The following is a 13251-nucleotide window of genomic DNA, read 5'->3' as shown; positions in this document are numbered from 1 at the left end:
GTCCGAACCTGTGGCCTCTGGATGGTCCGTGTCCTTATCCCATTGATAAAGGTTACTATCTTAAAGTGAATGACGTCACATGTCGCACATACGACTGTCCAGTCTACAATTACGATGTCTGATGTCTGAATCTAACGATTTCTAAAGTATTCACCACAGCGCAGTAACGTGGAAGCGCGGCAAAAAATGTCGCCGGGTCAGTGCAAATATATGGTATTCTGTACTGTAAACTACAGTACATGTACCACAAAATGCGGTTAAAACAATCTTGCAGCACGTTAAAATCGGTACTTCCTTTCTTCTTGCCGTAAAAACCATTACAAAACTGTGGTATTGTACGTGACATTAACGGCACTGTTCCAGTGTTGCCAGGTCTACTGTTTTTGCAGTAGATCTGCATTTTAAAAAATCTACTGTTCTACTGCCAAAAAGCGAAAAGTCAAGCAAATCTACTGCTTTTTCCTGCCTCAACAATTTTTTTATTAAAATTAACAAAAATGGCTTGAATTTTAACTAAAAAGTGTATATTTTTATGTTCTTGAGTTTTCTAGCCTGCAACAGTTCAAATTTTAGTGTCACACTGCGATATATCGATTTACTGCGAAATACATTTAAATCGAATCTCTGATAGTTACCTAAGGGACTTTCCCCTCGTTAGTGGTGTGTGGCTGTGGCATGAGCGTATCGTTTTCCGGGAGTTCCCTACCCCAGGCGCCCTTTTAAGTTGAGATAAAGCTGTCGTCACTCGTGACTCGTCTCGTCCGTCTGTTGTGTCGTCATCGTGTCGTGTCACTGTCGCCTGTCGGTACTCTGTTTATCAGTCATCAGATTTGTGTGCTTTGAAGTGAAACAGTTTATGTTACTGTTATTGTCTCGCGGTCGCCTGTAATAATTTCGGACGATGTGGTGTCACGGACAAAGTGTGCCGTTGTTTATTATGAATGGATTTTGATATCGCTGAATTGATTATTAATTATTTGTTATGAGTAAAAAGGTGAAGTATTCTCAGAAGTACAAACGTGAGTGGGAAAACGAAGAGTTGTTTAAGGGTTGGTTACAGTCTAGCAAGAAAGGATGCGGTTTTGCATATTGTAAGTCATGTAACTGTGATATTAGCATTGCTTCTGGAGGTAAAGGTACATTAATTAGACATGTAGAGTCTGATAAACATGTGCAATGTGGAAAGGAACTTATTGGTCAAAAAACATTAACTTCATTTGCATCTCAAGCAACCAATTTAAGTAATAAAGTCAAAGAAGCTGAAATTCGTCTTTCTGCATTTGTAGCAGAACACAACATTTCATTTAATATAATGTCACTTGACACCCCTTATTAGATCAGTTTTCCCTGATTCTGAAATTGCAAAAAAAAAAAAAAAAAAATCAAGTGTGGCCGAACTAAAGCAACTGCCATTGTTAAACATGTTTTAGGGCAGGAAAGTAAGGAATTACTTTGCAATATATTGAGGGAAAATAAATTCTCGGTGATTGTTGATGAATCAACTGACACAAGTTCTACCAAACATTTATGTGTAGTCGTACGAGTGCATTCTGGAGAAGGGGTTGTAGTTGACGCATTTTACGATCTCATTCCTGTGAGTGAAGCAAATGCTGTTAACTTGCATAACAGCTTGGTACAGTCATTTGAGAAGGAAAATATTCCTTACAAAGAAAACCTAATCGGTTTCGCTGCTGATAACGCTAGTGTAATGATGGGTAAAAGACATTCATTATCTATTCTTTTGAAAAACGACATGCCCGACCTTTTTATAATGAGGTGTATTTGCCACTCATTCCATTTGTGTTCATCATATGCTTGTGCGAAGCTTCCAAGGGAACCGGAAGATTTGGTCCGTGATATTTTCAATTATTTTCATTCAAGTTCTAAACGTATTGAATCCTTCAAAGAATTTCAAAGTTTTGTGAATGAAAAGCCACATAAGCTGTTGCATCCAAGTCAGACAAGATGGTTATCCCTTGAGTTAGTTGTATCTCGGGTTTTGGAGCATTATGATGCCCTCGTACTTTTTTTCACCCAGACTGCCTTTGAAGATAAGTTATTAGCATCAGATGCCATTCTTCAAAAATTAAAATCACCCTTCAACAAATTGTATCTTGAGTTTCTTCAGTTTGTTTTGCCTATGTTCAATATCCTGAACAAGCAAATGCAGAGTGAGCAACCACAAATTCAAAATTTGAGGCCGAGTGTAGTTTCTGTATTAAAAACTCTCCTCGAGTGCTATGTTAAACCAGAAATTGTAAGATCCATTGATGTAGATAAAGTTGATTATAAAGATCCTAGAGTTTTTCTGCCATTGGAAAATGTCTATTTTGGGGCAAAATTTAATATTTCTTTGTCAAAAAAAAAAACTTTCTGAGCAGCATGTGAAACTTCTCAAATTGCGTTGCCTAGATTTCTACATTGAATCTGTGAAACAGATTACAGATCGTTTTCCTTTCAATGATCCTATTTTCACTATGCTTGAAGTGCTAGATCCTACTAAAATATAAACTTGTCAATCTATTGCTCCACTGGCTTCCCTGTTTCCAAGATTAATAAAAGAAAATGAGATCCAACAACTCGATACAGAATAGCGATTGCTACGTAATACGGAAATTGGTGGTAGTAGTGGCAGTAAAGACACAGTACAAGATTTCTGGGATAGTGTCCGTAAAAAATCATACGCAGACTCCAACCAGGTATTTCCTCTACTAGCCAAATTTATTTGGAGTCTTTTGAGTCTACCCCATTCGAGTGCTACAGCGGAACGAGTGTTTTCAGCAGTGAATTTGATGAAAACGAAAACCAGGAACATGCTATCTTCAAAGACAGTATGCGGTCTGTTACACGCCAAGAGACTAGTTTCTAAATCCGAATGCTTTTCTTTTGATGTAACTAGTACAATAATTAAGAGAGTTCAAAACAAATGTATGACAGTGATGATGATGATGATGATGATGATGATGATGATGATGATGATGATAATGATGAGGGACATTTTGGTAATTGAAGAAGGAGCAGGCTACAAACAACTTTTTGTTTTCATCACTTTTTTATAAGGTCAGTGAAAATAAAAAAAAATTCTTGTGGTTTGTGTATCTTAATATGTAATGTTTGTGAAACAAGTTTTTTTTACTAATTTAAAAGTAAATGTGTGTAAAAATAGGTTTACTAAATTAATTGTAAAGGAAAGCTATATGTTTAGGATATCTACTTCTTTCTACTGTTTTTTCACGGTTCAATCTCCTGCCTTGGTGAATGGTAGACCTGGCAACACTGCACTGTTCCAACAAAAATACGGTACAAAAACTGTATATATGGTATTTACCGATGCAAGTACACTATTTTATGGCACGAGATTGAAAACGCTAGCCCGTGCCCCGTGGTCAATGTAGAATTTCAGGCCAGAAGAAACGTAATGCGTAAAATTAATGCCGCTCCCCGTAAAAACGTAAGAACTGCAATCACCCGTACAAATTACGGCAGAATCGTACAAGTTGGCAGGTCTGTAAAAGTCATTAAACTACATTTTTACCTATTTTCACATTGTTTGCTAGGTTAGTATTTGTGGAAATGCATTTTTCAGTAATTTATTTACTTTCAATATTGTTTTGATTAGTGCTCTGTGGTATGTACTCTCATAGTAATGTTAATTATAATAATCTTCTACCTTATAATGATGAATTTAAGGTTCAAACTGACGTGGCTGGGGGTCTTGTTAGTGGATGGATGGTCGAATTAATGGGCACCACCGTGCATAGGGGCACGGACCCAGTAGACACACTCGATCTGGAGCCGTGACGTCGCCCGTGTGAGGCGTGACTCGTATCCCTCTTAAAACTGCCCAAATCCCCTGGACCCGGCCCGCTCTCAGTGTCTGGCACTATCAACTGCACAACCACATCATTGCCTAATCAAGCATCATCATTGTCAGGGAATATTGAAGGGTATTTCATGTGGCAGGAGTCAATGAATCTTTTAACCTGTCAGCTTCGATGTATTCGGGAATTCAGGGATGAGTATCCCACCTGTTCAGACAGATCAGGGGTTCCAATCAACCGTTAAACTAGACAGGGTTGGTGACGCAATGCCCCAATCATTGATTCATACCTACGAAATAGAGGAAAACCATAAACTGCTGAATTGGACAACACCTAAGTATGATTGCATTGAATATTCAAGTTTTCTTTCTACCATAATTCTGAGTAAAATTGAGTGAATTTTTAGCTAATGATATTCCAAACCAAATTAATAACTGTATGAATACACTATGTCCCGAATAAAATTTTAAGGTAAATGCATTGGAAGTACATGTACTGTTACATAGTGGGACGTTAGCCAAAATCTGATCAAATTAATTGAGGGGAATAGAGTTAAAGTGCCTTGATACCAGTACCCAGTTGTTAAAAATTTTAGGCATAACAGCAAGGTCAAATCTTATAGTCAATCAACAAATACTGTTACACGTTAAAGGTCTAGGCAAAATCAAGATAACTTCAGTGTTAGTTGTATGAGGTTTGGTAAAACTGTTAATCCTCCGGGCAGATTTTCTGACCCAGTACAGAATCTTAACTGCGCTTCCCTTTAGGAATCAACAATTTATTTTTTGAGTGATAAGCTTTGGCCTTTGTAAAGCGGTTGCCAAATTTATGAGATGCCTCATTACGACATTGGGACCATCTTGTAAGACGTTTTCAAGAGCGTACGTGAATGACATTTTAATTACATCATCCAGCTACGTGGAGCACCTTGAACACATCAACATCACATTGTCAAGATTAACCAAAGCACATCTAATAATTCCTTATTTTTCAAGAACCATTATATTTTAGATAAAATGCCCTGACATTAAAATCACAACACGTGGTGTATTTACGAAATGCAAAACCAAATACTAAAGTAATGTCACATACTGACTACAAACTGTAAAATATCAGGAAGTTAAAGTCAGCAGTTACAGATAAAATTTAAAAACAAAGTATACCTGATTTGGTGATAATGCTTCTGCAGGAATGTCAATGTTCTTAACTCTATCCACCACTTCAATGGGAGTTAAATTGCTCATAGTGTAGTATGGCATTGCAAATTTCCACTCATCTTCATTTTCACTTCTACAAGCAAATTGTAAAAAAAATGTGTTAAGATATTATATATATATGTAGTACATAATTACTAAAATTATGGAATAAAAAATAATAAAAACTATAACCCTTTATTGTTTCTAAAGGAAGCTTAGGTGAAACTTGAGACAAATTTCATGTTGGAATTGCTCCCAGTACTGTCTTCCTATCATTCAAAAGCTTCATGTGAACAAGGTGCGCATCGGTAAGAGACCCATATGTATTAATATCAATCACAGCAAATGCTGATTACTCTACAAGTCTACATACTGAAGATATCTCTGTGAAGTTTTAAAAAATTATAAAGTTAAGTCAATGACTTATTTGTTTTTACTTAGACTTGAAGAAAATGAAAATCATTTAATATTTGTAGTAAATATTTTAGAATAAATTTTTATTTTATTTTTTTTTATTGCAGATTTCAATGGTTTCTCGTACCAATTCAGAACCAGAAACTCAAGTACACTAAGCCACCAATTAACTACAAATGTTTACACATAAATGATAAACAGAACTTAACCAATGATTTTTGCCAAACGAAATTGTATGGAGTAGTTCAATCACTTTGTTCTATGAGAGGAATGCATATTATTTTTTTTAATTTTAAGACATTGCAGTTTAGAGCAATTCTTTGTCTTGGCCAGAGTTATTGAAAAAATTATCATACTACAGTCACACCAAATATGAATAGAATACTACAGATCCGCCAAAGAGAATTTGTTTCAAAGCCATGATACAACTGCAACAATAATAGTAAACTATTTTTTTTGTTCATTTCTCGATCCAACCATTACCATACACAAACCTTATGCCATAACAACATTGCAATTTCATTGCAAATATATTCAAGAATACAGACAATGCATTAGTTTTTTTTTTTTTGCAGTTACAAAATTTTCACAAAATTTACATTATCCATTTAAAATCACAAAAAGCAGAATGAGTGTGAAAAACAGATACATGAAACATGACATTAAATAATGTGACAGTTACTGAAGAATCAGTTTCTAGTTAAGCTGGATTAGTTCTCAGAAGTGAGATTCAAGAGTACCTAATGATATGTCAAAGTGGCCTTTGGAATGTGTTGTTTTTCAAACGGTGGCCACCATTTTTAGTGAGAAACTGAGTGTGTCATTATATATTTTAAGAACATTAAAATAGTTTTAATGTACAAACACCATAAAACTGAGATAGAATGTCAAAGAAGACAAATTTTTCTACTAAAAATGATCACTGTTCATAAAAAAACATCAGATTAATTCAATCAATATGACAATAAAGACTTATAGCAACAAAACAAATAATTCTTGGTCAATCAAGGAAACAACCACTTCACAAGAAAAACTGGAGCATCAAAATTCTCATTAAATTATGCATGAGAATGATGTTCAGAAAATATCATTTTGTTGGAATGTGGTTGTTACTATAAACTGTGTACAGTATTTACCTTTACAGTTTTTTAACAGCTATGCAATAACATAAAAAAGTTACACCCACAACTCTAAATCTCCGCCAGCGACGTGCATGGCCATTTTTCAACAGCGTGACTTCATTCGAGATGAAGAGGGGGAGGAAGTTAAGAGTTGTTGCCTCACCCCCTAAATACAGGATGTCCTTAAAAAATGTCCCAGTTTCAATGGTATATTATAACAGTTTAATTTACAACTAATCGTTCATAAAAGGTAAACTAACCTAGTTTTTCTTACAAATGTTCAATATATACACCTTTATTTATACGGCACATATCCAACCTAAAAACCCATTTCTTGGTTAACACATTTGGAGTAATGGAATAATGGAATGGAATAATGTTCATTTCTGTGTCTCAACTCCGGCCAATCATTAAGTAGCGGCGGAACATAGACACAATCTTTTATACAGCTCCAAAGCAAAAAAATTGCATGACGTTATGTCAGGTGAACGTGGAGGCCAGCGTAAAAGAGCTCTGTCATCTCAACCATTATGACCAATCCAATGGTCAGGGACTTCGATGTTCAACCACTCTTGTGCAAAGAGATTCCAATGGGGAGGGCTGAAATTACACATTCACTCTTAGCAAAAAGCTGAACACAAAACGATTTAAGCTCAGGAGTCACCATTTTGCATAGGTGGTGCTGCAAGTGAGAAAACAAGAAAGCAGTACTCGCGTATGCATTTATCTAAAACAGTTTGAGTTAAACTTTAATTGTGACCTAGAACCAAATCTCTACAACACTTACAGTTGATACTATTAAAATTTAGAACTGGAACATTCTTTTATGGACATACTGTATTAAAATAAGTACGAATAAGTGACATGGTTTATTTTTTGTATTCCCAAAGGTTATGTTATTTTAGTTATAAACAGCTACATAAATAATATCTATTTTGTTGAGATGTGTAAATTATTATCTGGCTATGTTTTTGTTTATTATAGTACAATATGCAACTGTGAATTTTTTCCTTCGTGCAAGTTGGTAGTTGTGTGTGCTGTATGTATCTGTGCAACATGTCGGGTGTATGAGATCGGAGATGAATAAAACAGACTTTTATATCCATTTGCATCGCTTCTAATTACATATCCATAACAAGGGTTATGGGCCCAGTAGGCAAATGGATATAGTACAACAAAAAAGTGCTTACGTGAGTTCGGGAAAAACATTTTTCGGTTCGCGAAGTGCGCGAAGTATGGCCGGTTAACCTCACACGCCGAAAACGTGTTACGATCACAATGAGCACTCCGGGTTCGGGATTGCCGATGGTTGAGAAATTAATTGGCAGGGAGAATTTCTCAACATGGAAATTCGCCATGAAGGCGTATCTGGTTCACGACGACCTGTGGGATGTCATCGAGACAGCGCCGGATACCGCCAAGGTCGACGACTCGTGGAAGAAGAAGGACAGAAAGGCCCACTCAAGCATTATTCTTTTTGTTGATAAAACAAATTACTCCCATATCCGTGACACGAAAACGGCTGCGGAAGCGTGGAAGGCACTGGAGAGTGCATTTGAAGACTCTGGCCTAACAAGGCGTGTTGGTTTGCTCAGAAGTTTGGTTACAACAAATCTGGAGAAGTGCAAATCTGTTGATGATTACTGCGACAAGATCATAACAACCGCTTTCAAATTGAATGAAATGAAGTTCAATGTGAGCGAAGAATGGGTAGGGACCTTGCTTTTGGCTGGTTTGCCAGACCAGTATAAGCCAATGATTATGGCCCTTGAGAATTCTGGGACACCCATCACCGGAGACTCCATAAAAGTGAAGCTTCTTCAAGACATCAAGAGTGAAGATTGGGGTCAAAGTGAAGACAGTGCTTTGTACGCTAAAAGACAGCCTCAAAAGATTTTAAGATGTTATAAGTGTAATAGACCTAACCACATTGCTAAGTTTTGTCACCAAAAATCAGAAAGGAACCCAAGCAAAAAATGGGATTCTAAGAAGGAAGAAACAGCAAAAAAAGGGAGCGGTGATTATAGGAAAGCATTCTTAGCGGCAAGTTGCAAACAAGAACACAGCACAGAGATGTGGTATCTGGACTCGTGTGCCTCTACGCACATTGTCAATGACGTAAGCAAAATGTATGATGTTAAACCCACTAGTAGCACAATTTTAGCAGCAGATGGGTCAGACTTGGTTGCAGATGTTTCGGGAAGTGTGGACCTGAAGTTCTTAAATGGTGTAGAAACAGTAGCCGTGGAGGTAGGAAATGTTTTACACATACCTAATTCAACTGTCAATTTACTGTCAGTGAGCAAAATAGTAAGTAAGGGCCACACAGTAACCTTCAACAAAGAAGGAGGTTATGTGCATGATGATAGGACTGGTGAGCTAGTTTCCACAGCCCATTTGAAAAATGGGATTTATTGCATGAACACACCAGAAACCCGACAATGTTTCTACACGGAAGAGAAAGGTTTGTTGTGGCATCGCAGATTGGGCCACTTGAATCGTAAAGGGATGCTGAAACTTTCCAAGATTTCTGAGGGGTTAGGTGAAGATATTGTGGTAAAGGACCCTTGTGAAGTTTGTGTGATGGGGAAGCAATCTCGCTTGCCCTTCAAACTCAGCAAGAAATCCTCAGAAAATATCCTGGACCTTGTACATTCAGACATGTGCGGACCCATGGAGACATCATCGGTTAGTGGACGCAGGTACTTTCTTACGTTTATCGATGATCACTCGCGAATGGTATATGTCTATTTTCTAAGAGACAAGTCAGAAGTTACGAAGGTCTTCAAAGATTTCAAAGCCATGGTGGAGAAGCAGACAGGCCGCAAAATAAAAAAGCTGAGATCGGACAATGGCAGAGAGTACGTGAACGAAGAGATGAAGGGTTTCCTGTCTTCTGAAGGTATCATTCATCAACTCACTGTTAGGTACAGCCCACAGCAAAATGGTGTGGCCGAGAGAGCCAACAGAACACTGGTTGAAAAGGCTCGGACTATGTTATTTGATGCAGGCCTCCAGAAGAACTACTGGGCAGAAGCAGTCTCTACAGCAGCATACCTGATGAATCGTTCCCCCTCAGCAACTCTGGGAGACATAACGCCTTACGAAGCCTGGCATGGCAGAAGGCCATCTTTGTCGCACCTCAGAATATTTGGGTGTGAAGCTATGGTGCATATTCCGAAGGCACTAAGGAAGAAGTGGGACTCCAAGTCAGTAAAACTAATTTTTGTTGGGTACTGCAATGCAACGAAAGGTTACCGATTTCTCGACCCTAAGACCAACAACATCACCGTCAGCCGAGATGTAACCTTCCTTGAGTACGGAAGTGAGAAAAGTAAACCAACCCCTACAAATGAGAAACAGGCAGAAGCCCCCGCGGTGGAAGTTACTCAGGAAAACGAGGAAAGCTCAACCCCTTCGTATGACGGTGGCACGTCAGAACATGACCCTGACGAAGAGCCATTCTTGGGATTTGAGGATCGACCTGAAGAAAAGGAACAGGAGGCGTCAGATGGTCCTCGACGTTCTACACGACATCCCAAACCCAAGGTCTGGCCTGATCACGAAACTTATTACAGTGAAGTTGCAAGTTCGGCTGATGGCTTGATCAACATTGATGATGCATTGCAAGGAAAGGACTCAAAGCAGTGGAAGAGGGCCGTCGAGGTGGAATTTTCGTCGCTGGAGAAAAACAGTGCATTTGAGGAAGTGGATCTACCGAAAGGCGCTAAGTTATTGAAAACGAAATGGGTTCTAAAAGTAAAAACCGGCAGCAATGGGGAACCAGATACATATAAAGCTCGACTGGTGGTGAAAGGATGTAGCCAAGTCCATGGGATTGAATACGACGAAACCTATTCTCCTGTTGTTAGGTATCCTTCCATTAGATACCTGCTGTCGATGGCAGTAAAAGGAAATTTAGAAGTGGACCATATGGATGTAAACACTGCATATCTGTATGGAGATCTCCAGGAAGAGCTGTATGTAGTCCCTCCAAAAGAATTTACCTTGTCTTCAGATGCAAAGGTGTGGAAATTAAAGAAAGCAATCTATGGGCTCAAACAAGCTGGGAGAAATTGGAACAAAAAGGTTGATGAAGTACTGTCAAGCCTGAAGTTTGTTCGATCAAATGCAGACCCTTGTGTGTACAACTTCAGGGATGGTGCCAACTTTGTTGTTATAGCGCTCTATGTTGATGACATGTTATTCTTCTCCAATGACAGGGAGGTCATGAACAAAAAAAAGAAGTCGCTACAAAAATACTTTGACATGAAAGATCTTGGCAGTGTCAGCCATTGCCTTGGTATGACCATCACCAGGAATCGAGAGGAAGGCAAGCTCTGGGTGTCCCAAGGGGAATACGCCAACAGGATTTTGGAGAGGTTCGGTATGAGCGAGGCCAAACCTGTCTCCACCCCCCTTGACCCTGGACTGGACTTCGAGACTGAAGGTGAAAAAAACTTTGATATTAGCGTTCCATATCAAGAGGCCATTGGGAGTCTTTTATATCTTTCGCAGATCACCAGGCCCGATATTGCTTTTGCTGTCAACCTCTTGAGTAGGTTCAACAACAATTATAAAAGTGTGCATTGGCAAGGTGTCAAAAGAGTGCTAAGATATATAAAAGGCACCGTGGGCTACAAATTGGAATATACCAAAGAGGGTGGAAGTGACATAAGTGTCTACTGTGATGCAGATTGGGGGAACAAAATAAATGACAGATGCTCAGTGACAGGTTGTGTATTCAAACTGTCTGGAGGCTTAATTTCTTGGTTCAGCAAGAAGCAAAAGACTGTTGCTCTTTCTACGTGTGAAGCGGAGTACATGGCACTGTCATTCACAGTGCAAGAACTGTTGTGGCTCAGACAGCTAATGTTGGATATTGACCCTAACAGTGTTCCAAAATCACTTCCCGTTTATTGTGACAATAAGGGTGCCATTCAACTGGCAAAGAATTCTGCAACAAATGCTAAATCCAAACATATTGATGTCAGATATCATTTTTTAAGGGAACATGTTGAGTCAGGGACTATCAGTGTCAAGTACTTACCTTCTGAGAATATGTTGGCTGATGCTCTTACAAAGCCTCTGAACAGGACAAAACATGAGTCATGTGTAAAACGGTTTGGACTTGTGCTGTAATCATTTTTTCTCAGTTGGCAAGTTCATGCGATGACGTGTGTGTGAATTTTTTTGTAGATATTAATTTAAGGGATGGTGTTGAGATGTGTAAATTATTATCTGGCTATGTTTTTGTTTATTATAGTACAATATGCAACTGTGAATTTTTTCCTTCGTGCAAGTTGGTAGTTGTGTGTGCTGTATGTATCTGTGCAACATGTCGGGTGTATGAGATCGGAGATGAATAAAACAGACTTTTATATCCATTTGCATCGCTTCTAATTACATATCCATAACATATTTTTATTTATTTATCTCCAGGTGGCCTTAGACATTCTGAACACACTCCTGAGTGATAAGTTCTCAAATTTTTTATTTTCTCATACTTTTTTTATATTGTAAAAGGTTTGTATCTATTTAACAGTATGTTCTAATTTTGTGAATTGTTTTATGCCTGAAGCTTTCAATGTCTGCGGCACGATTTTAAACAACCCCACAGTGTTTGTTTCTTGGGGTGGGTACGCCGTCCAGCGCCCTCTGTGGCTACTGTTCCGCCCAGTCTTAACTTCATTGCCATCCGAGCCAGATGCTCCTAGCATCCTAGGGACATCATCGTTGTACGCTACTTATTTACCAATTCGATTTATTCTTACATTGTACTAAATTCTTTCTTTCATCCTTCGGGCCCACCTCACCTCAGGTCGGCTGCTTAGTTAAAACTTTTTTCTGAACCCTGCACATGGCTTTTTAATCAACACGAAGGTATCGTCCAACCACGTGAATGCGCTGGACTTAGACTAATTTGATTTGTGCCACAAGGCTTTTTATCTGTTTAACTATTGTCTTGTTTGAATGTCAACGACTATGAGGAACGGAAGCGTGAAATGTAGAATGAAAAACTCCTGCTAAAACCAAGTGTTTTTCTTCGACCACGTGGCAGTACGTGGAGGTTTAATGAGGATGAGTCGCCACAACAGCCCACCAGTTTATTTAGAGTTCGACGTTGATAGCGGACCAGGTTTTTGCACGAGGCATTACTATCAGGGGGGCATGTCTCAAATTTTTCCACAACTGGGTTACATCATGGCCCAAGTCAAGACATGGTGGCACCCACTGTAATTAAGGCTACACACTTTCACCAACTCCCATGTAGTGACCCTGTAGTGTGTACACATAGACATTACCAATGGGACTTTTAAAGAAACCTTGTGAAAGTGAAACAATATAAAAATAAGTTAAGAAAATTGCAAAAAAAAAATTACTGAATTATTAACTGATATTTCAATCTGAAAATCTGGAGCAGGAAATTATTATTAAATTGTTTTAAAATTTTAAAATAGGCCATTCAAATCTAAGCATTAGATTTTTATATTCAATTTAATTTATTTCAATTTTGTTGGTTACATTGAGTATTACATTAAAAAATCCAGTACATTAATAATCATGCATTAATTATAATTCTTTCATTCAGACTTAAAATTTATGCAATTATGGCTTGAAAAAAAAATATTAAAATAACAACACAGATAGGTGCAGCTTTTTTTATTAGGTACCAAAACCAAAAAAATATGGATTTAT

The 13251-nt window shown here is 38.1% G+C and overlaps 1 protein-coding gene across 1 annotated transcript in view; it reads right to left on the bottom strand.

Annotated features, from left to right (window-relative positions):
* Positions 1-13251, bottom strand: part of LOC134529719 (BLOC-2 complex member HPS3) — a 66516-nt gene that overhangs the window by 27083 nt on the left and 26182 nt on the right. The window contains exon 10 of the mRNA XM_063364091.1: positions 4985-5111. Coding sequence (XP_063220161.1) covers positions 4985-5111 — 127 coding nt within the window. The remainder of the gene's footprint in view (positions 1-4984; positions 5112-13251) is intronic.

Source organism: Bacillus rossius, chromosome 2 (genome assembly GCF_032445375.1).
Source record: "Bacillus rossius redtenbacheri isolate Brsri chromosome 2, Brsri_v3, whole genome shotgun sequence".
In the NCBI taxonomy this organism is placed as follows: domain Eukaryota; kingdom Metazoa; phylum Arthropoda; class Insecta; order Phasmatodea; family Bacillidae; genus Bacillus; species Bacillus rossius.
This window is presented reverse-complemented; position numbering and strand designations above follow the sequence as displayed.